Genomic DNA, 24,761 nt, shown 5'->3' with positions numbered 1-24,761 from the left:
TTCTTGAAATGCCTGTCAATGGTGAAAATCCGACCTTTGACCTGACCTGTGACGTCATCGGTTTGACCTAGGTCAATGAAATTTGGTCACAAGGTAGTTCCCGGGTGGGGCTATCGAACACCGTTTGAATTTTGAAAATCGGCCGGTAAATTTCCGAGATCTTAGGGGGGGCCGAAACGGCCCCCCCCCCCCTACGGGTGGTAGGGTCCGCCGATAGCCCTACGGGGCGCGGGTTAACACGCGCACCGACTGGGGGGGGGGGCGGATATCCGCCCCCCTGAGGTTTTTCGCAAATAGCGGGAAAACCGCGGCACGTAGCACCGCGAAATTTGGTATGACTATTCTCTCATCAATTTTACACATGGTGTGCAAATTTGAACCTCCTAACTTATAAGGTCAGGTCACCAGGTCACTTTGAATGACCCAGCCTCAAGTCACTTTTTTGCAACTTTGTCACCGTGCCAGAGCTACAGTAGATGTCGGAGGTCTTTGAAAGTCGCAGGATGTTATTAGGTCATTACAAGCTACAATTTGCTTATCTCGGAATTTTGATATCGGTGATCTAAGGTCAGGTCAATTTCTCGACCTCCCCATTATAAGTCAATGGGTGAAAAATCAACTCCCTGTTTTTACCACTAAAACGGGTCGGAATGGCCCCATATACCATACATGACTTCATATACAATCAACGTTCACTATCTTGAGGTCAGTTTTGCTGTTGGGCAGCTGTAAGGTCATATGACGTCATCAAAGGTCACCAAAGGTTTTTTGCCAATAACTCCGTACAGGAACAAGATACAGCCGCGCGGATAGTCTCATTGTGTTCAGCTCGTCAAGATGCATCGAATGATATACATGATGACCTCGAGGTCACGTGACCTGAGGTCAACCGTTGACCTTGACCTTTCGAGGTCAACATATATATCATTCGATGCGGATTGACGAGAGGATCACGATGATGCCCCTAGTTTGCTCCTATCTTGACTAATTCGAAAGTTATTCGAGAAAAACTCTCCATATCTAGCGCCGCCATTTTGACTTTTTTGACCCCTGTGACGTCATCTTTGACCTGACCTGAAAATATCCGATGCCGTTTACCGCTTGTCACTATCTTGCTTCGTTCTCGAGATCTCAGGGGGGGCGGTCATCCGCCCCCCCCGTCGGTGCGCGTGTTAACATCAAAATGTGGTTTGAAATCATTCAAAGCATGACAATTCGAAAATCTGTCATTACATTACCATCTCAAATACAGTTTTTTAGCAATGCAGGAAATACTCGATACCTACTTCCTAGTGTTACGTCCAACGTCTCCTTTTGGTGGGTGTTAATGGCATCATGTTTTTTTTCTGCTGCAAAATTTGCTCGAATATGGTCTATGCAGTTTGAGGCCAACACCAGCTGAATACAGCAAACGTCAGGTCAAGGTTGTAACATCATTTGATGAATAGATGCTTATTGCTTACCTCACGGACACATGTATCAACCGTTCAGTCTCGCTCTGGTGACCTCTTCCGACAGCGGAATGAATGCCTTGAAAGCGAGCCAAGACGAGCTAGTACGCTCATCGACCGGCCCTCCGATAGTGGCCGCGCCAATATGACCCGACGAGACGGCAGCGGGCAGATAAGGAGGCCGGCGATGGATGCCGAGGGCTTTTATTGCTGAGCTAACTGCTGCCGTCAATTTGTTTGTCTACCTAAACGCATGGAAATCAGCAATGGAGAATCAATTGGCCACTACCCTATGGTGCTGTGCTTTGGCATGAGTTTTATGTGACTCGTGATGAATGAATGCTTTTTACAGCTGAATACCTATTCTTAAGAAATTAGCGTTGCAATCACCTCTACATAACAGTTGCACCTCACTTCCTTGTTCCTAGCCTGTTTCAATTCGAGATTTAGGAAGCTTACCAACCGTGGTATATTTGAGGGCATCTTTCAAAATTCGTGAATCGAACTTGCAGGCGTGTCGATTTCAATTGAGGCGTCTTTTTTGCTGTCTATCTGTTTGGCTACTTGTCTGTCTGTTTGGTTGCTCTGAGTAAAATGCATCGGCTGTCCTACCTCTAAATCTGTTCTTCAGCCCCAGTAACAACTAGCCCACAACAAACCAGCCCCACCAGCCACTCAGGCCCAAATGGCCGCTGTCGGACCACGGGATGGCCGTGATCGGTCCTGGTCTCGGGGGAATCGGCCCTGGATAGGGTTGCTGTTGGTGTGGGATGCTGGAGAAGGTGACTGGGTCAGACGGCTAATCTACATAGGCGCTGCTCAGTGTAATGAGAATATACTGCAGGGCGTCATTGTTCGCAACTTTTAATGGTGCCTGACTAGCGTATATCAAAGTGCTACAGTTACCATTGCTGTTTAGTGCAGACAAATAACGATTTAATTACGTTATTTGGTAAAGTGCAGCTAGGCTGGTAAACCAGCCAAGCATTGACATTTGACCAGTTGTCACTTGACATTCACCGCCCACCGGGCATTTGAGCGACAAGATTAAAGTTTGGCAGCGTTTCACAGCATTCTATCAGATAGAGAGGAAATACAAGAACTGTGTTTACGGCATGAACTGCTTTAGTCGATAAGAATGTGTGACAAGTACAGTGAATGCTGATTACTTTAGTGAATAGTGCATACGAGCTACACCAGACCCGTGGCTGAAGACGCCACATGACATGCCGTGAATAATGACGCTTGTTGCCAGAGTTTGCACCGTGAGCAAGTGAACTGGCTTTCAGTTACAAATAAATAGATAATGCCGTTTCTGCCATGTCGCTTTCTCAGACACTTAACGTCACTCCGGCAGGCACCCAGCACGGCCCACGCGCAAGTCTCAAGTTCACTGCAGCCGTTCAACTTACCATGATCTACGACCCACGCCGTTAAATGGCTCTGGTACGGAGATGAACTGTTTTAAAGTTCGCTCTCATGCACACGTCGCTGAAACTGAGCAAGTTTCATCGTGGCAAGTTGGGATGTAGTTAAAAATTTCCCACCAAAAGCATGGTCACTGAACGGGCGAGGTTGATTGATTTAATTACAGGCGACATGTTCGCGCAATTATTTTGCTCCCAAGCGTCAGGATTGGGTACTTGTGTGCTAATCTAGGTACACGAGGGCGTTCAAAACTGCAGGATACTGCGCAAGCTTTCATAGTTCATCTCTTCATAGTACCATTTTTGCATGCCATCATCATCAATATGCTTGTTTATTGTTTTTGGAAGGTTTTTAAAGGATTTCGAATATTTTAAAGGCTTTTGGATTTTCAACGTCATCATAAAGACCATCCATGATAAAGACACACTTTTGCCATCAAATGGCTGTTCCGACATTCTATTGTCATTTGGTAACAGCGAGTAAAACACAATCACTACATTTCACATGCATTCAATTCTTTCATTCAATAAAGCACTCCGAGTACCTACATTCCACTCGTGCAACTTCCTCTCGAGCATACATACAAGAGTTTCATTTCTTTCGAGATGCAGTGAGCGTTTGTGGCAGTGCGAGACAGGTAAGCTACACTTCAGTCTTTAGCAAATAGCACGATGATTGAAAAGCATACACACTCGTAACTCACACTCTCATATCATGTGTTCACATCCCTGGCAAGGCTAGAAGCTATAACAATCGATAAAGTAGCAACAGTGAAATAATTGTATATCAATACAGTGACCCAGATGAACAGTCAATAGTACATATTTTACAGATGTTTCGGACACAAGTCAATAAAAGGAACATACTTTCTAATCGAAAGTAAATAGTTGGGTGTCATTGTGACATAAACAAACATTGTTCTGGTATATGATGTCAACGACGGTTCGCGTCAACGACGGTTTACGCGATGTCTCAATGTATATGCAGATTCACAAGCCTGTATCATTCACAAGGCAATAATGACAAAAAGAAACTTTCATTTCACGGTTTCACCTCGCCATGAAGAACGGACAAACAAACAACAATGGACAAATAAGACAAATGTACAAGCATGACCATCATTTTCACTAATATACTGGAGTTGTCGCAACTATAAAGAGATCACATATATACCTAACACACCATATAAAATTCATCTCACTATCTTTTCGATCACTCTAGTCTGCTGTTTTCGCTTTTAACTTCGCATGAGTCTTTGGACATATTCACATGTCTTCGCCAAGTTTTATCGCTCGGTACGTCGCCACTTAGTTCCAGTCACTTAAAACCTGCAGTAGGAAACGGCACGTGATCTCCCCTTTCGCTAAACCTCGCCGCGCCTCTGGCAGACACCAACGCCTCTGGTGGCGAAACGGCGCACTGGTCAGGCGACCCGCTAGTGCCTGAGGCGCCGTTCGTGGGCGGCCTTGGGTAGTGGCGCCGGCGCGAACTGGCGCAGCTCGCCGTGTAGCCGCACTCCCGGCACAGAGAAGACACTCTGCCGGGGCGAGAGGTCGGCTAGACCGGGCGGAAGACTGGCCAGGTAGCAGTGCCGCAGCGCCTGCTCTGCGGTGATCCGCCGCTCCGGAACCAGCTGGAAACGCACATCAACATCGTCATCGTCATCATCACCGTCGTCATTGCCTAACAGCGCCAGGTGGGGTGATGCTAATTTTCATTGAATCAACAACAGAATGCGAAGCTGTGCATTTAAAGGGACATAAAATACACATGGAATAAACATGAATGCCAACGGGAGCGCAACAAGCCTTACCATTGTAGAGTTAACTTCTAAACCAATAAATATAGCCTGTGTGTAAGTGTAGATCTTTAATCTTCATCTGATCTTATCCAGCATCTATTTCCCACAACCTAGTCCCTCTTCCCTCCACTCACATGCAGCATTCTGACTGCCAGCAGTTCCGCGTACGGCAGCTCGCCCAGTCTGGGGAACACGGCCGAAAGCCGGCGCGCTCGGTGCTCCTTCAGCTTCTCCGGTCGGTAGTGCGGCAGCGTCTCCAGGTCGGGCCACGAGCGCGGGTCCGGAGTGCCCATCACACGGAAAATCTTGTCCAGCTGGTCGGAGACGTCGCGCACGCCGGGGAAGGCGGGCACGCCGGCGATCATCTCTATGAAGATGCAGCCGACGCCCCACATGTCCAGAGACGTGGTGTACTCTGTCGCAGGAGTATCTCGTGAGTTTAGGGAGGTGTTATCCTGCTTGATAAATAGCAAGTTTTATCGCACTAGCAGAGCCAGACAGATATGTAAAGGGATTGCTACGTAGTAAATGCCAGTTCAATACATTAAATCATTTAATTACTGATTACATCAGTCCATACCTGTGGACCCTAGCAGTACGTCTGGAGGTCGGTACCACAGTGTGACAACTTCATGTGAGTAGGTATGACTCGGTACCGACTTGGCTCGTGCCAGACCTGAAACAAGACACGCACTATGGATGCGACGCTCACACAACGATACACGAGCTTTTGGATTTATGAAACACTATGCTGATAATTTCGGGACAATCCTCAAGTACAATTTATGCAAATGCAACTCTGCCAATGTCCCCTCTCTATTTCCCTTTCTTCCCCTCTCTCTTTCTCTCTCTCTCTCTCTCTCTCTCTCTCTTTCCCTCTCTCTCTCTCTCTGCCTCTCTCTCTCTCTCTCTCTGCCTCTCTCCCTCCCCCTTTCTCCTTTACATTCCCTCTCATTTACGTTTCCCTCTCCCTCTCCCTCCTTCTCTCACCGAAGTCGGCCAGCTTGAGCTCTCCGATCTGCGATATGAGCAGGTTCTGTGGCTTGACGTCCCGGTGAAGGATGCGCCGTGCGTGGCAGTAGCTGAGGCCGCGCAGCAACTGGTACAGGAACAGTTGTACGTTCTTGGCGTGAAGACCGCCCGGGTGACGGTCCAAGTACTGTGCCAGGTCCGTGTGCTGTAACAGCCGGGAGATATTTGAATAGGCTCTCTGTAAGGGGAGCCGGCCAGATTCCAAAAGTTTTATATCGGCCAAAAATAATGTCTGAAAAAGTACTCGATAATATTTTCAAATGGATGTAGTGTTATTGGATTCAGAACAGAGCAAACTCATGTTTGGTCCCTTTCCACTGATAAGTATTGACGTAAATCACTTATACCACTGATGAATCATACACAGTATCACATTATATATACGTAAGTATCACGAGCATGGAGCAGTGACCACAACGCATCCTTACCATAAACGAGTCACTCACCACATATTCGAAGACAAAGGTGAGCGCATTTCTGACGTGCACGATGTCGTGCAGGGTGACAATGTTGGCGTGTTTGAGCTCCTTGAGCAGACTGGCCTCTCGGATAGCGGTGAAGGGCGCTCCCTCCTCCTCCTGGAGACGAATCTCCTTCAGCGCCACCGTCTGCTGAGTCAGGCTGACGGAGGAAGGGACAGAAAGAGGAATGAAGACATGCCAAAATGCCAGCTTATAGTCGGAGTTCATTCTGAAAGTGAATCTGGTGTGAAGGTTTCTCAATCATTCCGTCGGATCCTGTACTCCTCTGTGATTTTTTTTAAAAACAAACGTGGGCTTTGCTATAGAACGGCATATGCTTTAGGGCTGCAGGCGCAGCATCACCAACAACACCGAAAGCTTCAAACTCGGGACAGTGCTGTATCTCTTAGGCATTTCTGGGCTCTTCTTTTCATTCGATGCCTCACTTCAAGGAGAAAATGAGTTGTTTTTCTTGTGCCAGCTCAGGCAGTTACAATTGATATATAGATGACGGAAGCAATGAAATGCAATGCCTAATATGTCCCGGTTGTATCGTCCTTTTCGGTCTGAAGGTGAACGAACGTGAAAATAAAACCGAAAAGCATTTTGACATATTCGTATCGACCTATGTTTTAGTACCGGAAGGGCTCATATGCCATAAGTAAGAACTACTTCAGTATTTGAAAGGCAACACCTGCGAAATGACGAACTGACGACAGACGCCGTGCATAAGCGTGCACAGCGCCAGCTCCCGAGACGCTCTGTCGTCCGTTCAACCGGCCGACGGCTGTGCCGCAGTACCCACGTGTCGGGCGGGACAGTCTACCATCCCAGGAACGTGTGTGGTCTGCAGTGCCGCGCTTGACTGTTTTTGTTTTCAGTATAGGGTTAGGTTTAGGTTATGTGACATGTGTGTGTGACATAAAAGCTTTTCTTCTCCGTCCTTGCCATTGATTTTCCTGGTATAGGTATCTGGCATCTGCCTATTTATATCCTCTATATTCTTCTATATTTCAATTCCCATATCTTCTATAGTGTAATCTTCCTATTCAGTCTGACTATCGAGTTACTGAGTATTGAGTAATGGTAAGTACATGACAACATTGCGTTTCACCTAAAAGTATGATGAGTTAGAAGCTGATAAAGAGTTTGTGTTTTTAGACAGAATCAATTAACCTTCGCCCCAGTGGGGGGGGGGGGGCATATGTTACCACCCTGTCGCGTTTTTCACGTGTGAATAAAAAACCGCGGCGCGTAGCGCCGCGCCGCTTGGGGTAGCTTTTGATACATCAATTTTGGACAATGTGTGAAATTTTTGACCCCAGGTCATGTCAGGTCAGGTCACCAGGTCAAGTTAACTGACCAAGCCTAAAAAACGTTTGCAATCATGTCCAGCCTGCAGTGTTTGTCAGAAAGGTTTTAAACTTCGTGGATTGCATGCTGTTATGGGCACCTACAATTTGTATATCTCGGATTTTTTATATCCGTGACCTAAGGTCAGGTCAGTGGCGTGACCTTTCCATTACAAGTCAATGGAGAAAAATGAAAATGCCTCTAGATCCGTGTGTACGCATAGGAACAGTCCAAATATTTCAGAATCACAATGATTTAGTCCACTCGTGATGACCAAGGTGTCATTTTTGCTGATAGCCTCTAGAAAGGTCATCCGAGGTCATTTGAGGCTACAAACAGTTTTTTGCCAATAACTCGCGATTGGAAAGAGATAGAACGCTGGGGATGGTCTCATTGTGTTTGTCTCATTAAGACGCATCGACTGATATGCAACATGACCTTTTCCGGTCAGGTCATGACCTTGACCTGAGGTCAAATTTTCAAGTTGACCTTTCAAGGTCAAATTATAGTTCATTCCACGCGTCTCGCCGAGGGGAACACGATTCTGGCATTATAAATGTCGTGGCTTTTTGTAGTCGAAAGTTATTGTCGAAAAACACTTTTCGTAAAAACAGCTATTTTTGGAGTTTTTGCCCTCTGGAGGCTAAACCGTTGACCTGAGGTCAATATTGATAATGACTTTTTCAAAAGAACAGTTCAAAAGCTATCGATTGCTCTTTCATGCGTTTTTCTAGCTACCATAGTTCCTGAGATAGCGGCATGTTTTCTGAAAAACATAATGACAATTGGCAAATTTTGACCTTTGATGACCTCTGGTGACCCCAATATTGCTCTAAGGTGAAAAATGACTGAAATACTTTCAAACGTACGCATTGAGAGCTATCGGCTGCTTTTTACCGCGTCTTTCTAGCCCTCTTAGTTTTTGAGTTAGAGGTGGGTGGTAACATATGCCCCCCCTCACTAGGGCGAAGTTGGCTGAGACCGCCACTGGGGCGCGGGTTAAAAATGTGGACATATTTTCAACTCACTTGCTGTATCCCTTGAAGACAGTGGCGTATGAGCCTTCTCCAAGCTGGTTCAGTTTCAAGTAAGCCTCCTGTCGACCAAAAGGAGAATCGCCCTGCAAAGGAGAACCATGGATGCTTAACAGGCACACATGGAATCGTGTCTTCAGTTGAGAGTTTACAATATTCCGTCACATTTTTGCGATGACTACAATTTTCATTTCTTCACGTCAGCATGGATGAAAAATATGCCTGTTTGTGAGCCACGTCGCTCACAATTTACGAGCAGTTCAAGTTCATCTTTTAGAGGAGCTGTGGGTCAGCCTTCAAACGAGCCATCGATCGACATTGAAAAACGCCCGCATCATGACGGTGAAATGCGGTCCGTTCGGGTCGATTTGATCGAGTTAGCTGGCAGGAATTCATGCGGGCAAAACAGGCATGTGTCCCTTTGTGTGCTGAGCGGTAAGAGTGCTTCGTGGCTATTCCTGTCATGGCGTTGGTATTATTTTTTTCTGTTCTATTTTCAACTGTTGCTGCTCAGTTGTGTCTTATTGAGCTAGACAATTTTCTTTGCGGTCCGAAAACGTTTTTAAAAGGGCCTTTCATCTATGTGGAATCCAGTGCATTCTTTACACACATTTCACGACCCGACGTACGCATGAATCCGGCCGGCAAATATAGGTTCAGTTAGCTGCGCCCAAAAATATAATATGACACATCCCAATGAAGGCGCACGACTTTCACCGTGAGGTCTATATTTAGAGCGTCATATCGTTGTCCTCACGTGTGTCATTTCCGACTTCCATCAGCTCAATCCCGCGCAGATAGATGGTCGATCAATCGGTGGTGTGATGACCTCCATTTGCGGGGTCAAAGGTCAGCTCGGACTAACAACTCTGTAGACTGACGGTCATATACCTCCCTGACCGCCATTTACCGGGCGGGTCGCCATTGCGCGAGTTCGCCCGGATCGATGCCTGCTCTCTCCCTCAGCCACGTTACTGTGCAACGTGAGCCTCCGTCGACCGGCCCGGTGGCCAGGTCAATGAACGCTGACCTGTGGGTGCTCTTCTGGCCATTTCCGGATTAAACTGGCTCACGGATGTTTTCAGTAGGGACCGCGGTGCACTAATAGCCGACAGTAAAAAGAGCAGCTTGTGGCCTGGAATGGATTCTGGAAGCAAAAGTCGTTTGAGCGACCTCAGCGAAACATCGATCCGGTAGTTTTATGTTCTTTCGCTCCAGCTATTTTCGGTCTACTCATCAATGAAAGTTGTTAACGCTTGAAAGCCGTCACCAATGACGAGAGCGCCATAAAACTGGCAACTCATCTCCAGAGAGTCTTCCATTATTCTGGGGAGTCTAAAATGTTCAACTTGCGCCCACATCGTACACCCCTACCGGAAAACACATAACTACAGAATGGTGGAATATCCCATCGCAATACAGCCCCCAAAACACTTACGTCTTCCACGGAAAAGAACTATGCTGCCTCACTCGTCTTTTCAAGGTTGTATATGTCTCCCATAACCCTGTTCCCAAGGCGCGTTTTCTCCCATCCAATCCATCAGCTGGGCTCCACCGTTATGCATGTATAATGTCGGGTAGCGGGGGCGGCTGATGGGAGACCCTGACAGCTCTGAGCCGCCGCCGGACCTCGCTGAGTGGTGGAATGACCGACAGACTCCGCTGCAAATACCACGGATAACGCCGGCAGCGAGGCAGTGATTGCCGAAATTGGGTGCGGATTGTACATGGATAAAGTAAATAAAGACATGCAAATGCGGAATTATCTAACGCATGTACCAATGCGAAAGCAAATGTTACGCTAACTTACGCCAAACGCTGAATATCGTTTTGAAGTTTTGCTTTCCTCGCAGAGGTAGGCCTCTGACTTGGGTCTCGGAGGCCGCTTGGGTCTCATGATGACGTTGGCCTCCTCTCTGACGTCATCGTCAAGAAGTTTGCTGTCGGATGAGATGGACAGCTGGCGACTGACGACATCGTGGTCCACCAGTCGATCCCACCCTGGAGCAGAGGTGAGGCGTAATGGTCAGGACAGGTAATGATAGCTCTCTGAATTGGCTACCGGTGTCCGGTAGACGCTTCTGACTCCGAACGAAGCCGTGATCGTCCAGGCAGGTCAAACGGAAATGTCGACGGAAATAAAGGCTCGCCTTAGTATAAAGTTAGTTTGTCACGAGAAAACTGCACGTAGACATAGCTACCATTCACAAAGCGTACAAATCACCGTGTATTAACGCGGAAGTGAGTCACCCAATGAACTGGTTTTTAGTTTCGTTTCTTATTTTCAATCTCTGAAAGCATCTTGATGACCGCCATTTAGGGTGAACGCAGTGAGTTGGCCTCTGCTGACCGTGGCACTCAGCCAATGCTGTGATCGGCATTTTCCTTTCCCCGCCGAGCGAGCGCGTTAAGTGGCAATATGTGCCGATCCACCAGACACACACACATACAAACACCACGTCATTAGGATCGGCGTTGTCTGTGCCAACAGCCGGCGTGCTTGGCCTATATGTTGGCATATTTGCTAGACGATGAAGCTTTATTTTCCTGGGGAGTCCACAGAAATCAGAAAAACTGCGCTCTTGGGGGAGCTGAATATACAAAAACAGTTTCAACTTTCAATCGAAGTGCTTCCTGACGGATTTGTGCTAAAAGCATCACATTAATCACATGTACATGATCCTGAGGAATGCAGCTGCATACCTTAGTTGCATGCCAACATTTCTTGCTAAAGCTCTGTGCTTTGCACTTACACTTTCAGCTTGTTTCATATACCCTCATTAACACGCTTGCCAGACGTCCCAGATCAGCCTCCCACTTCCCATTTAACCTCGTTCTCTGGCAGTGGAGGCCGTATCCATCGCTCTTCCGCCGAGAGGTACCGTGGTGAGGTGATCGATACCAGACGCGTTCCGTGGCGCGACAGACCGTGCATTATCCAGCGCGACTGGGAACACTCGGCTATGTCTGTCCCTCCTCAGTGGTGTCTGCCCTGCCCCTTCCTCACTGGTGTCCGTCCCTCCTTGGTCGTGTCTGTCCCTCTTAAGTGGTGCCCGTTCCTCTTCAGTGATGCATCCATCCATACATCCATGATAAGTAGTAAGTGCTTCGTTTCTCCTCAGCATCAGATGACGTGACTGGCGACTGCTCCTCTCCTCAACCGCATTTGTCCCTTCTAGCAGTGCCCCATTTCTCCTCTTCTTCTTCTTGTGTTCCGCACTTTTTGTTCTCCTTTCTTTCCAGTCGTATTCAAACACCGCCCGAACTCTTTTCTCCCGCTCCTTGCCACTCAACGCACTTTTGGTTGCCATACAAGTGTTCCATCTTTTCTGGGCTTTCCTGGGCAAGAGTGGTAGGTCTACAACCTTTCAGAGCGCAGTTTTTTAATAATTGAAGCTGCTCTATTTAGGAAAACACAGGAGTTGGACGGAAAATGGAAAGCGTGTAACTCATTTCAACAAAGGGAAGAATAAGACACTTTAATCATAGCTCACAGATATTGAAGCAACTATCAGTAAAATGAAGTCGTGCCAACGTCGGGCAAATAATCACATCCCAGACGTATTTACTATGCAGATGTTCGCTATTCGACGTTGCCATGCAGACGGGATGCAATGACGGGACTATTGACATTTGCCGCGCTCGGCACTGAAGATACACTGGCCCCTCAGGGACCCAGACAGTATTTCCAGACTATTGCACTTCGGAAGGCAGTGTACCCAGAGAAATCAAACGGCACCGGGTCGTTCATCTTAACATGCATGAACATTTCAACGGCACACAGTGCTGCGTGCTCCTGATAACCCAAATTTATGCTAGCTCTTACATTATTTCGTGACTATGGTCAGCTTTTCAGAAAGCAATAAAGTGCATTTGCATCCCTGATTTGACAAATTGCTTTGACGGCCTGACATAGCTCCTACAGTAGCCACCAAACACAAAAGTGAAACAGCGCCGCGAGGATGAAGGCACCAAAGCTAATGAAGTTGGACGTTAAACTGAACGAAGTTCTTTGCCAAATTACCCGAGGTCTCAGTTGTGACAAACAACGCCGTTAGACGCCTCTTCACTTAGTATATACGTGCGCTGGAGCGGCACAGCATAAGGACTTTTGTGTTATGAAACGGCTGCACAAAAAAAAAACGGCTATACATAGAGCGCAGAAAAGTGACTAAAAGTTCTATTCAATAATAAACACTTTTGTCATTTCCATCTGTTCTTTATTTTTATCTCTCCCGATCTCAATCTCTCTCTCTCCCTCTCTCGCTCTTCTCTCTCTCGCTCTTTCTCTCTCTCTCTCTCTCTCTCTCTCTCTCTCTCTCTCTCTCTCTCTCTCTCTCTCTCTCTCTCTCTCTCTCTCACTCTCTCCTCTCTTTCTTTCTTTCTACATACCACATCCATCGCTTGCGCTGATCCTCATCCAAAGAGCTGTTGCCATGTGTTGCTGCTTATCATTACCAATCTAGACGGTTGCTATGCCTCACCAGACCAAACTTTACGCTCTGTTGCCATGACAACAGAGTACGGTGGCGATTACAGACAGGAAGAGACTGTATATCTTCCTGACGAACGCTATGCCCCCCCCCCCCCCAATTGTGTGCATATGGACAGGCATTGTGTGTGGAAGGGATGCGTTCCCGAGTGCCCCATAGATGAGCTGTGGGAAAAGGAAACAGAAGACTGGGCACATGATGTGGAAAAAAATATTGACGTAAGGGAATGACGAATGGGCAATTAAGGAAAATATCAAAAGAGAGATAGGGGTGGGACGTATCTTGATAGCGACAAAAAGAGAGTTCACCGAATTAGTTTACTGCTATGGCGAAACGTATACAAATAAAAAATACGATTTATTGTTCCGTGCCTGGCTTTTAACTTCCCGCTATCGGATCCATAAAAAACATAAGAAAAGAACAGATATTTTTCGTCCAATCGTTGAGAAGCAACAACGTTAGTTCATTTGAGTAAAAACGGTATTTATCAAATTATGTTTGAGTGCACATACTCTCTAACAACGATCATACATATTTCGACTACGTTCGGTTTTTGCCGCCCATTGTAATGCTTTATACCACAGCCGTGCTCCTGACGCTCCGTCTATCCGTAACGTCGCCCGTCACGCGACGTCACACACGCGACGTCACGCCACGCCCCGTCACGCCCCTGTGATTCATCACTTTCTTCCGGGCGGAGCTGCGAATGTTGCGACGCCCCCTGTGCGTGATATGTGACGGTTGGCCGCTCTGGCGGGCAGCCAGATCCCCAGAGAGAGAGAGAGAGAGAGAGGGAGAGAGGGGAGGAGAGGGAGGGAGACAGGCACCGAAGAAACCGTGGCTGAGATTATTGGACAGAAATCTCACGGGTCTGCTGACCGATATACTGCGAGACACAAACAGGACAAAACTTGGTCGAAATGGCTGGTGTGGTATTGGATACCGCAATGGAGTTGGGCGGAAGATTTAATTTAGCATCGGATTTGATTCAGTGATACGATTTTTATGGGCCTTGGGCTCCGTGGTAAATTGCGTTCTGTTTTTGTTTACAACATAGATAACATGAATCATGTTATCTATGGTTTACAATGATAAAACCAGCAACATAGAAGGCATACATCTACATATGCTTGGCTAAAATGGCAAAACAAGTGAGATCTGATAATCTACACAAGCTGATCATGTAAGACACTTGTCACTTTGGTAGAAGGCGAAACATAATAATCGGAAATAATCACGATTTGTGACGTTATTTCAACGCACATTACATAACTTTTTCTTTAGAAAATTAGGTATCTGCCGCATACACAGACAGAAGTGTCGCAGAGCCGTGGGTCAAGAAAGTAGTTCGATGTAGTTTCCTTTCGGCTCGAGTCGGCCGTTTCATATTTATATAAACTGTGGGATTTTAACCCGCGAGTTGCTGGGGGGGGCGTTTAAAGCCCCCACTTTTTTCGCCGGGCCATAGCATAGAAACGGCGCGCCGCAGGCGCGCCAAATTTTGGGTACTTGTAGGGAATTGATTGAAGTTTATTGTGACAAAGTGTCAAAAAAATCGGTCGGAAATTTTTGAGATATCGAGGTTTTAGTGACGTCATGATTTCTGAGTTTTCGACCAAAAACGGCATATGTTCAAAAAATCATATAAAATCACAGAATAGACATACAGACATGCCGTAAACGCCATTAGATTGCCAATACCATGAACAATCAAATGGCCATCTTCGATTATTGATTATCGTTCCGCATTTTCCAAAATCTTGAACTGAATATTGGCAATTTCACGTGACTACTTCACGACCATGATACTTGCATTTCTTAAATTGAACTTTTTGAGCCAAACACGTACACATATGATAAAATGAATGTCACCATCGTGTTCTACGCCCCAAATAACCCATAAAACATGTGTCACAGGCTGCGAATATCAGTTTTGATTTTCGGGGAAATGTGCCTACCCGGTTGACCTGACCTTGACCCTGACCTATGCTTGACTGACCCCTACATGGAGCTGACACTCTTGTAGGCCTTATATGATGGATTGTGCACCGTTTTGACAGAGTTTATGACGAGAGGCGTCCATTGCGAAGTCCTGAAGTCCATGCTACTGAAAGCCCGATTTCAGATGTTTAACCTGACCTTGACCCGACCTGTGACCTCAAAATTCAACTTTAAAGTACTCATCTGAAGCGTCTCGTCGCGTTCTTTCGTTTGCCGCCTCGTGCGGCGTTTCGCTGCGCCTATTGGTTCTCGAGTTATCGGCTGGGGGCGTTTAACGCCCCCCCCCCCCCCCAGCAAACGGTGGGTGGCGAAATACCCCAGCAACTGCCGGGCTAAGCCTTTCTTACCTCTGTAGAGTGAGCCGTGTTTGGGAATGTTTCCATTGGGCTCCAGTCTGTCCAGAAACTCCTCCGAGTAGCCGCCGCTCCGCAGACAACCGACAGTGACGTCATCAGCGCTCAGCTGAGCGCCCTCGTCCACCGCATCTGTGCTCTTCGATAGCGCTGAAACGGACGGTGTGATGTCATTATGACGCCATCAGTCATCCTGGCCGGCGCCCCCATCCATAGCGACTGCCCTCTGTGATAGGGCCTGGGGAACTAATGACGCCATTATGAAATGACCGATTGGATGACAGAATACATCATACATGACATGCGTTTTTTTCTACATTCACAGATATTTTTGTACCGTAAATGTAACGAAGGATAGCTTTAATAGGTTCTGTGGTCAGTTTTCCCTACAAAAATGACAATAAATTCCAAATGTTATATTTTAATATTTGTGGCCAATGTCGTTCTCATCCTGATTTAAAAAATGAATAACTAAGCCTGTCACCGAGAGCACAGTTATTCACTAGTTAGATAGTTAGAATAGTTAGCATGGTTATTCCCCATAGTTAGAGCAGTCGAGTTTCAGCGCTTCTTGTGCTATGAAGTGCTATGAAGCCTCGTATTCACATCTAATTCACATCAATTCACGCTCCAACTGCTATGTCAGTTAGGCGTCCTATGAAAGTTTTAGATCTCATCAGCGACACGTGGGCGTTCAACGGAGCCCCGTGCACCATCCAATTGGTATCCGGAGCACCATTCCAGGCGGGCTCGTGGGCTCTTTCCACCGTCTGACTCTCCCCAAGGGAACCGGGTTAAAGGCCAACCGGTCAGACGCACCTGACCCTTTCTGACCTCTCTCTTCTCTCTCTTTCTCTTTCTTTCTTTCTTTCTTTCTTTCTTTCTTTCTTTCTTTCTTTCTTTCTTTCTTTCTTTCTTTCTCTCTCTCTTTCTCTTTCTCTCTTTCTCTTTCTCTTTCTCTCTCTCTCTCTCTTTCTCTCTCCTCTCTCTTCTCTTTCTCCTCTATCTTTCTCTCTCTCCCTCTCTCTGGCTCTCATTTTTTTATCTTGCTCACTCTCTCTCTCTCTATTTCACTTCCCTCTACCTTTTCTTTCCGTTTCCTTTTCTTTTCTCTTTCTTTTTCTCTTTTTCCTTACCTCTTCTGTCTGGAATACTCACTGGAGTGTTCAGTTGGTCGCTAGCTCTCTGGTTCCCACACCCATGGTCTATAAGATAGTGGACTTAATGGCATGCATGCATCTGATATCTTCTGGTTACTTTGGTTCAGATACAGTGAACATTGGAATTCATGGCATGTATTCCTGTTGGGTAATTTTACGTGTTGAAGATAGTTGAAGATAGTGCTCACTGCTGCATCAATTCAATACCGTTTTAATCTAGTACTGTTGAGAGAAAAAATCGTGATATTTGAAGGTCGCCGGCCAGTTAAGAAATAATGTCCGCCCGGCTACAGCAGCCTCCGATAACAGAATTTGTGATTGATATCATGAGGCGATCTGGTCGTCCAGCCAGCATATAATATATCACCGAAATCAGCCAATTATCGGCTGATAATGGCAGCCAATCTCCGCCAATGTGCCCGCTGAGCTGCGGTTATCTACTCAGGGCTATCTGCCAATCCTCTGAATTAATTGCATACGGTGTTGGATCCAGACAACCGCACCCAATGACCGTTACAGTCTGGTCACCTCAACGGTCATGATTTCTGGCATTGCGTGGTCGATGTAGCTGCATTCAACACATACAAGCACTTGCATCAGGCTACTACCAAAATAACTCTTTGCTAAAGCAACCAGAAATTTGAGAAATTATTTCTTTTTCAAATGCTTCTTTGATGACAGCCATTATTTTTTTCTGTTCAAATCCAAAAACAAATCTTGCCTCTTCTCCTGTTTTGAGTTTATCACTTCTCGTCCACATCTCTTCCGCCCGCCCAGCGTCCAGAATCCGACAGACAGACCACCTTCCTTCCCCTCCCCTCCCTCCACCAGACCCGTCAGACCCTTTCAGGTCAAACGCCAGGCGCGCCAGTAACGACCGATTACGGAGCGGACCAACGCCACGCTCGCGGGCGACCGTCGCCGGCGGTCGGCCGCTCGGACGCAGCTACCGAGTTGTTTGTCGCCGGTGATCGAGGCGGTCCAATCGACCCAGACTCCTAGCAGTCTGGCCAGGTCGCAGCTAGACCAGGGTGCCGCCCTCGGTGGGATTGTGCTCTGAGAGAAAAACATCCAAGCCTCGGTGTGACTTGGCTACTTTGTATTCTTACAAGGCGAGGGATTTCGGAAGTTGTAAAAGCGAGCAGAGGCCAAAAGTGAATGACATTTTCATTTCAATTTTAGAAGTGGATTTACCGCTGGATTTAAGTTTCTCACGTAAAACTTAGATCATTACAGCTGGAGATCATCTTTATTTACATTAGCATTTCATTTACATCCTTTCAGAGCTACCACATCTCATGACGTCGCCAATCTAAGATAAGACCAACGCAGTTTGCAGAGAAGAAAGGAATCACATTGACCCATGCCATGGCGTAAGGTTTACGAGTACGACATTCTGCGCTGCGAGCTTTTATCTGCCGGCTACCGTCTCGTCGGGTCATATTGGCGCGGCCACTATCGGAAGGCCGGTCGATGAGCGTACTAGCTCGTCTTGGCTCGCTTTCAAGGCATTCATTCCGCTGTCGGAAGAAGCCGTCAGACCGAGACTGAACGGTTGATATATCGGATGATAAGCGGGTATGCATCAAAAGGCGCGCGGTAAACCAGAACACTCCGTCAACGAAAAATACGGTCATGAGGCGTGGATTATCACGTAACCGATAAAACAGTTTGCAAAAGTAATCCGGCCTTTTGCAACCGCATACTTATACGATAACAATTTTGTAATTTCATTTACTAAACTTAAATAGTTTCTTTCATACAGTGTGTTCATACTTCATGAGCTAACGGAATTAATCACCTGCAGAAAAAAATGATGAAGAATGAGTTGCAGAAAAGGGGGAATTTATCAATGCAGGCCTGGCATCAGCGACAATAAGTCGGTGCAAGTTTGCATTACTGCTATAAGTAGTAGCTAGAGAACCACTTTTGTCAGACGGCTGCGCCGGATTTTAACCAGGACCCGGGTGAGCAACATATGATGCTACCCTACCACGGAGTGAGAAGGGCGGCGAGACTCCCGTGTAATGATTCCAAACAAGATATGTGAAAGGGTCCGAGAGAGCTGCGTTTTGGTCTGGTATAGATGGAAGAGAACACGGTAAAATGTGCAGTTCATACTACACTCCTGACTAATGATCTGTTTCGCATGCGTGATGAAATAACTGAAAGTGGGATAGGTTATGTCACAGATAATATGAATCTATGTAGACTGGACACGAAATCAGCCTGACGCAGGCTCTATGGCTAGGCATTCATAAACACCGTTGAAATATATTTTTGTCACAAATTTTGAGGAATTGAACGGTGTTTTGGCAATTATTTCCGTCAGCTTTTCCGAGAGACCGAGCATGACCCGTTTGCAGGGCAGTTGCATTCTTTCTCCAGCTTTTGCCTTTTGTCTTTAAAACGTATCAATACTTTTACCTTCCACTGGTTTAACTGATGCATTATTTGGGTTAGTTAGTTACCTTTCATTAATACCGCACCAACTTAAAAATAGCATTCCCTGAGTACCTTCACTCTGAAGCCTAAAACATCCACATATATGTAAGAAACTCGACAGAACATTATCCCCGCGACGATTGACGCTTCAGTCTAAAACAGAGTTGTTCAGAAGATATGTTGTTGAGTGTTCCGCAAGGAACATCTTTTTGTGGTATTGTAGAATAATTGGTAATGAACTGATATGAACAAATGAAAGGGTCATTAACAATTATTCTACAGAGTTGTTCAGCTGCAATTGCAAAGCAAAGTCACTCAGGCTGCGATCAGCTCGCGACAGACAGCTGGAAGGGTGCGCAAACATTAACCACTTATATTGCGTGAGGCTTCCTTCAAAGGTAAGCCCGCTGGCCGCTGCTAGCCACCTAAAATGCTGACACATGTAATCCTAAGTACGTTTAGCTTTCAAGTTTTATGTGTCTGTTGCTAGCAAGCAGCAACTGTACAGCTCTATCTCTGTACCAAGCAATATGGCATTTAATCTGCCAGCCCTGTCGAGTCCGTCTACACTGATCCTGCGGTGACCTTTAGCACAGGTGACATTTATCGACTGGTGTCACAGGTGCTATGACGTAATAGAGCTATCGGGCGTATCTGACAGAGTGCATTTATACAAACCATTTGACATTCAGGATACATTCGCAGGGGGTATAGCTCAGTGGTAGAGCATTCGACTGCAGATCGAGAGGTCCCCGGTTCAAATCCGGGTGCCCCCTCTTTAGCCCCCCCCCCCCACAAATACACCTGCTCAAGAGTGGTTGGCTAATAGGGTACTGCACGAATTGGCGTGTTTTGGCATGAACAAGGTCAATAGGAATTGAAGTTGACGTTCTGACTCAGTTTGGGTAAATAAGTCCATTGAATACTGGTTACGGATTTCTTGTTTTCGTTCCTTGTTGGAATGATCAGTGACCCAAAAATTCGCTGACAACACATGACATGTTCACAGAAATAAGACGTCATATAAGGTTCCAATTATATGTACACCACGCCATGTTTTCTTTTCTTTTCCAAGTTTTCCATCACCCCAGCTGCGCCAAATGGTGTACCATTCTCGGAACTGGGGTCCCCAGTGGCCTCCCATTGCCACCCATTCCCATGCCTTTAGGGCTGCCGGCTCGCTCTCCCTATACATCACCTGGGGAAGTGTCTCTGCGCTCAGACGCTCGGCTAGCTGCAGAAATAGCCCGCTCTCCCAGACCTCTTGTCGATCAGTCTCTAACGGAATTAGCCAGACAACCGCAGGCACGACGAGCAGCTTCCAACAAGGATTAGTCGCTAATGGTTTAGTGGAAGAACCGAGTCTAACAACCCAAAATGGCGCCTGATTTCGAACAAAGCTTACCTCAGTCGTGAAATCCAATAATCAGCTCAGTATTGGAGGATAATCAGCTGAGTTCACTTGGGAATGTTGCATAGCTGATTCAATCATTTATGCCTAAGTAATATTGTGTTTATCGTGTTATCATAACCAAGCTGTCACTTACCGAGTAATTTTTGTCTTATCCCTCAAACTTTTCTGCTAGAGTCATATACCACATGGCACATCGTATCACTTACCGAGCTATGTATCGTATCGTATCACTTATAAAGTAAGGTATCGTAAAGTACCACTTACCGAGTCGCCTGAAACTGGAGCTGATTCTTCGTTTGAGTCTCTGGACCCGGCCCAGCCGCACCTCTGGCTTCTGTCGCATCACCATGCCTGCGGGCAGAAACAATCTCTGACTCATCTGCCTACTCACATGCAAATGGCGACGGCTCGATCGTCAATTCCACACAACTTGACGACGCAGACGCTCCCCCGAATAGATGTCCGTCACCGCAGCACACTCCAAGTTTCCAACAGTCACCATATCGTCGGGACCGTCGGCGGCCTCAGCGCTATTCGGCCACCAATTCGACGCCAGTTTACGGCTACCCTCCCGATCGCTCGGCTCGAATATGCAGATCGGGAGCGTTCGGAGGGGGGGGGGTCGACCATCGGCCGCGGTCGGTGCGCCGTTTTGGGATAGCGGGGTCGGTGGCGGCTGGGAGAAATGGCGAGAGGTGTGCCGATCGAGCACCTCCAATGGTCAATGTCTGGTCTGGTCTGGTCAGGTCTGGTCTGGTCTGGTCTGGTCTGGTCTGGTGGACAGCTGGGGTCAGGTATCGAACCGGCTGGGGTCAGGTGCCACAGCCGGCCAGGTAGGTACGACGGCAGCTGCTGGTTATGGCAGTTATTGCTGCAGTGGTGCTGCCAGTGGTGAGATGATGGTGATGGTGGTGTCTATATGGCGGTGCTGCAGCGGTGCCGGTGCAGGTTAGGTGTTGGTGATTTAGAATAGCGGCTGGGTCACATGGGCCACGGAGACGGTTAACCCTCGCCCGGCGAGGGGGGGCATCAACCCCCCTAAGGTTTTTCGCAAATAACGTAAAAACGGCGGCGCGAAGCGCCGCCAAATTTGGCATACCCTCTGGGGCAACATTTTCGCACCTTTCCTGAAAATTTGAAGTCCCAGTCTTTTCAGGTCAGGTCACCAGGTCACAAAAACCGGTACAAGGTCAGGGGAAAATTGGACTTGCTTAGCGGCAACTGAATTCCAGAGTTCATTTAAATTGGTAAAAAAGAAAATATATATCATTCGATGCGCACGGACGTCCTGAGTTCACTGGTCCTTTTATTTTTGCTCTATCTTCACTAGGTAAAAAGTTATAAGCGAAAAACGTTTGACATGTCTTAGCAAAATTTTTGCACTCATACCCCCTAAAACCCCCCTAAATATTGACTTAAGGTCACCAAACGGTCACAGGAGCGAGATCTCCTATGTACCCACCTACTCTGTAAATTTGGCGTTTCTAAGTGCCATAGGAGCCAATCGCGAGGGGGGTCGTACCCCCCCCCCCCTTCGCCATCCGTGTTATGGAAAAGGCCCTCGCCTGGCGAGGGTTAATACGGGAGGCACTTTTGGAGTATTATGTGTGCTTGTTGTTGTGCAATTTTATTCGCGGAAATAAAAAGCCCATCGACATAAAAAAGAGGGCAATAGAAGGATGAACGATTATTGAGTTAAAGTTTCACGATTAGAGTTAGAAGTGTTCTCGAGTTAAACTATGAAAAAATAAATTACTTAATTTTCACTTTTAACTTGGAAAATTTGGTTAACATCAACTGGCTACTTTTGATCATAACGCCAGCAAGATGAGGGCACACTCTAACCTTCGACTAACTCGATCAGTCCATTATCCAGCAGAAGCTTCACATAACATGAAACAATTGCAGAGCAACGACTAAATATTATTAGGTACAATATCAAAGAAGAGCTGACAACCTTGGTCATCAAAGTCGACGTACCTTGACTTCAAAATCCGTAAACATGACAACATTTCATGAACACATTTTGCATAATCAAAATTTCACCTCTCTTACACGAGAAACCATATGCAAGTAAACACAAACAATGCTAACATTACATAGAGACTATGAGCAGGTTGAACTTCAAGACTACGTAATATGTTCCAACTTGTAAGGCGTAATCTATTTCCGTTCCTTACCCTCTCCGAACTGTCCAGAAGTCGGAAAATCCAGTTTCATGGCGTCCATTCGGCAGCAGACACTCATACTGCTAGAGTGGCATCACAATCTGCACCGGGCTCAGACTTTCCGACTGGACCTGAATCTTAGCTACTGAAATTTCTGCTCTTTATATCACAATGCAAACATCATCTAACCATCTTGATGTATGCTTGGAAAAGTGCTGTTTTTTAGTATTGTGCACTAGTCACTAGCTCTTGCACTACTTTGAGATTCCCTGATGTTGTATCCTGTTCAACCCACCATACCGAGGTGTTCAGTGACAGCACAGATCTGCGCACAACATGGCCCCCACCGTGCCCGACACGCACTGAGCTGCTCCAACGGACGACGGCGGTCCTGGACACAGCGCCTCTGGCGGCGACACCGAGAACCAGCACCGACGACCCAGCGTTGCCCGCGGCTATATATCTGCCGACGCTTTCTGGAGCGCCCGTTCTCAGTTTTCAGTTTGCTTTTGGTTGAAACTTGAAACTGGAAACGCGGTTTAATAACACTGTGCGGTTCATGTAGATTGACTAGATTGTCTAGCGTTTATTTAGGCTTTCAAATGCTCTTGCAATCAAAATGTGGGGAAGGTTGGAACATGGAGCGGGCATATAACTACGCATAGGTCTACTGTCAGTGCTTATCACGCCCATTCCTAAGAAGCCTACCGACAGTGACCAGTTGATTGACGTAGGAAAATGAAGAATGGTATGTTGATTGTTGTAGTCGGTTCACATATTTATCTCCTTTGCAGTTGTACACTTTTATTATCTAATGTTTTGCAAATGTATAGAATGAATATCCTATTCCAATAAAGAAACAAAGATACGATCAAGTGTCCCATGTTTATGGTGATATGTTCCTGTTTGTGAACAAACTGCAGGCAAAGTGCGGAATAGGATCCTTGGAGTTGAGTTGGGAGAGAAGCCTGCCGAGTTGGGAGAGTTGAGTTGGGAGAATGGCGCCCCCGGGTGATGTTATCATAATGCGCTGTGCGCTGAGCTGCAAATGGGCTCCTGGAAGCTAAACAGTGGAGAATTAACTGGCTTACGGTGTCAAAATGATGAGAGCATCCAAGGTAAAAAGACTCAGGCGAAGAGTTTTATAGCCAACCGTAAATAGCGTCATCAGCCGACCTATGGTGAGATCTGCAAATTGCGTGCAATGGCATTGTTAACGACGTAATTTATCTAAAATTTTACCATTTCTTATAAGTTAGTAGCTTTTGTTACTTTGTGAGCTGCAATGTTGCCCTCTGTATCGTAATCGAAGTGCCCTTAGCAGCTGTATTGACCAAATTTGACCCACCCTCTCCAGTAAACAAACACGTTATTGGCCTCCCAATTCCTAAGCAAATTATGTAAGTTACTATGTCAGGCGGCACTTAAGTAGCGACGTGCGTCAAAGTATGATGTCTGATAACTGCCAACCTGTCATCTATTCGTGGTTCACCGTCATTCCATTATCCGCGGTCATTAAAACCATTCACGATACATTTAGGCAGCGGGCTAATGACGGTTTCGATGATTGCGTTCATTATTCAAGAAGGCAACAGATGAAATAACTACCTTATATGCACTGGCGGATCCAGGCTTGCGTTTTGGGGGGGGGGGGCAACTCATGCAGGAGCCAAACCTAGGGTACCCCCAAATCCTGTTTTCTCATCGGATTTAGGCCACTTATTTTTCGTCACAGCCCTGACACTATGAATTTTTTTAACTAAAAAGAAAAATATATAAATGGTAACCCACCCGACCCATGCCTTTATATTACTTTGTGAACACTTACCATTGTTTTTATCGACCAGTTAAAGGGACCCTCCCACCTTAACATTAGATTTGAGCTGAGATAGCCAAAATGGGGTCCCTGGCTCACAATTACCGGTTTCGGCACGCACTCACAACATCGAGAAATGCCTTAAATCGGAAATATTGAATTTCAAAATTGCAGCATTTTGATTCAGAGGGGCTAATGCTTTTGGATACCCCTCTGAATGTGTGACGTCAGCGGAGATCTAATGATTTTTTAATATTTTACTAAAACGTTTGGTAGCATGCGGTGGTATAGGCTGCTTTGCGCGCAACAAATGCCGCACTTTCAAATAAAGTCGCTAGGAACAGCAGCGGA

At 46.5% G+C, this 24,761-nt stretch overlaps 1 protein-coding gene and 1 non-coding gene across 2 annotated transcripts; one reads left to right on the top strand and one right to left on the bottom strand.

Annotated features, from left to right (window-relative positions):
* Positions 1–3,306: 3,306 nt before the first annotated feature.
* On the bottom strand, positions 3,307–22,958 carry LOC122374444 (cyclin-dependent kinase 14-like). The gene is made up of 10 exons (XM_043353211.1): positions 22,607–22,958; positions 20,691–20,777; positions 15,402–15,557; positions 10,371–10,561; positions 8,555–8,646; positions 6,159–6,333; positions 5,671–5,857; positions 5,261–5,356; positions 4,815–5,095; positions 3,307–4,512 (listed from the first exon to the last, which is right to left on the bottom strand). Exons 1-10 carry the CDS (start codon positions 22,671–22,673, stop codon positions 4,315–4,317), a joined length of 1,530 nt encoding a protein of 509 aa, XP_043209146.1. The 5' UTR covers positions 22,674–22,958; the 3' UTR covers positions 3,307–4,314.
* On the top strand, positions 19,717–19,788 carry Trnac-gca. The gene has a single exon. It is a non-coding gene; the product is annotated as a tRNA-Cys (tRNA).
* Positions 22,959–24,761: the final 1,803 nt, after the last annotated feature.

This window comes from Amphibalanus amphitrite, unplaced genomic scaffold (genome assembly GCF_019059575.1).
Source record: "Amphibalanus amphitrite isolate SeventyFive unplaced genomic scaffold, NRLGWU_Aamphi_draft 001658F_arrow, whole genome shotgun sequence".
NCBI lineage: Eukaryota > Metazoa > Arthropoda > Thecostraca > Balanomorpha > Balanidae > Amphibalanus > Amphibalanus amphitrite.
The sequence above is the reverse complement of the archived record's forward strand: the minus strand, read 5'-3'. Positions and strand labels throughout refer to the sequence as shown.

Excerpts from the sequence above, each read along its gene's own strand:
- LOC122374444 (XM_043353211.1), bottom strand. The coding sequence starts at position 22,673 with ATGAGTGTCTGCTGCCGAATGGACGCCATGAAACTGGATTTTCCGACT. Across the intron at positions 10,562-15,401 it reads ACACGGCTCACTCTACAGAG|GGTGGGATCGACTGGTGGAC; the intron begins GTAAGAAAGGCT and ends CCTCTGCTCCAG. Across the intron at positions 5,096-5,260 it reads CGTACTGCTAGGGTCCACAG|AGTACACCACGTCTCTGGAC; the intron begins GTATGGACTGAT and ends CTCCTGCGACAG.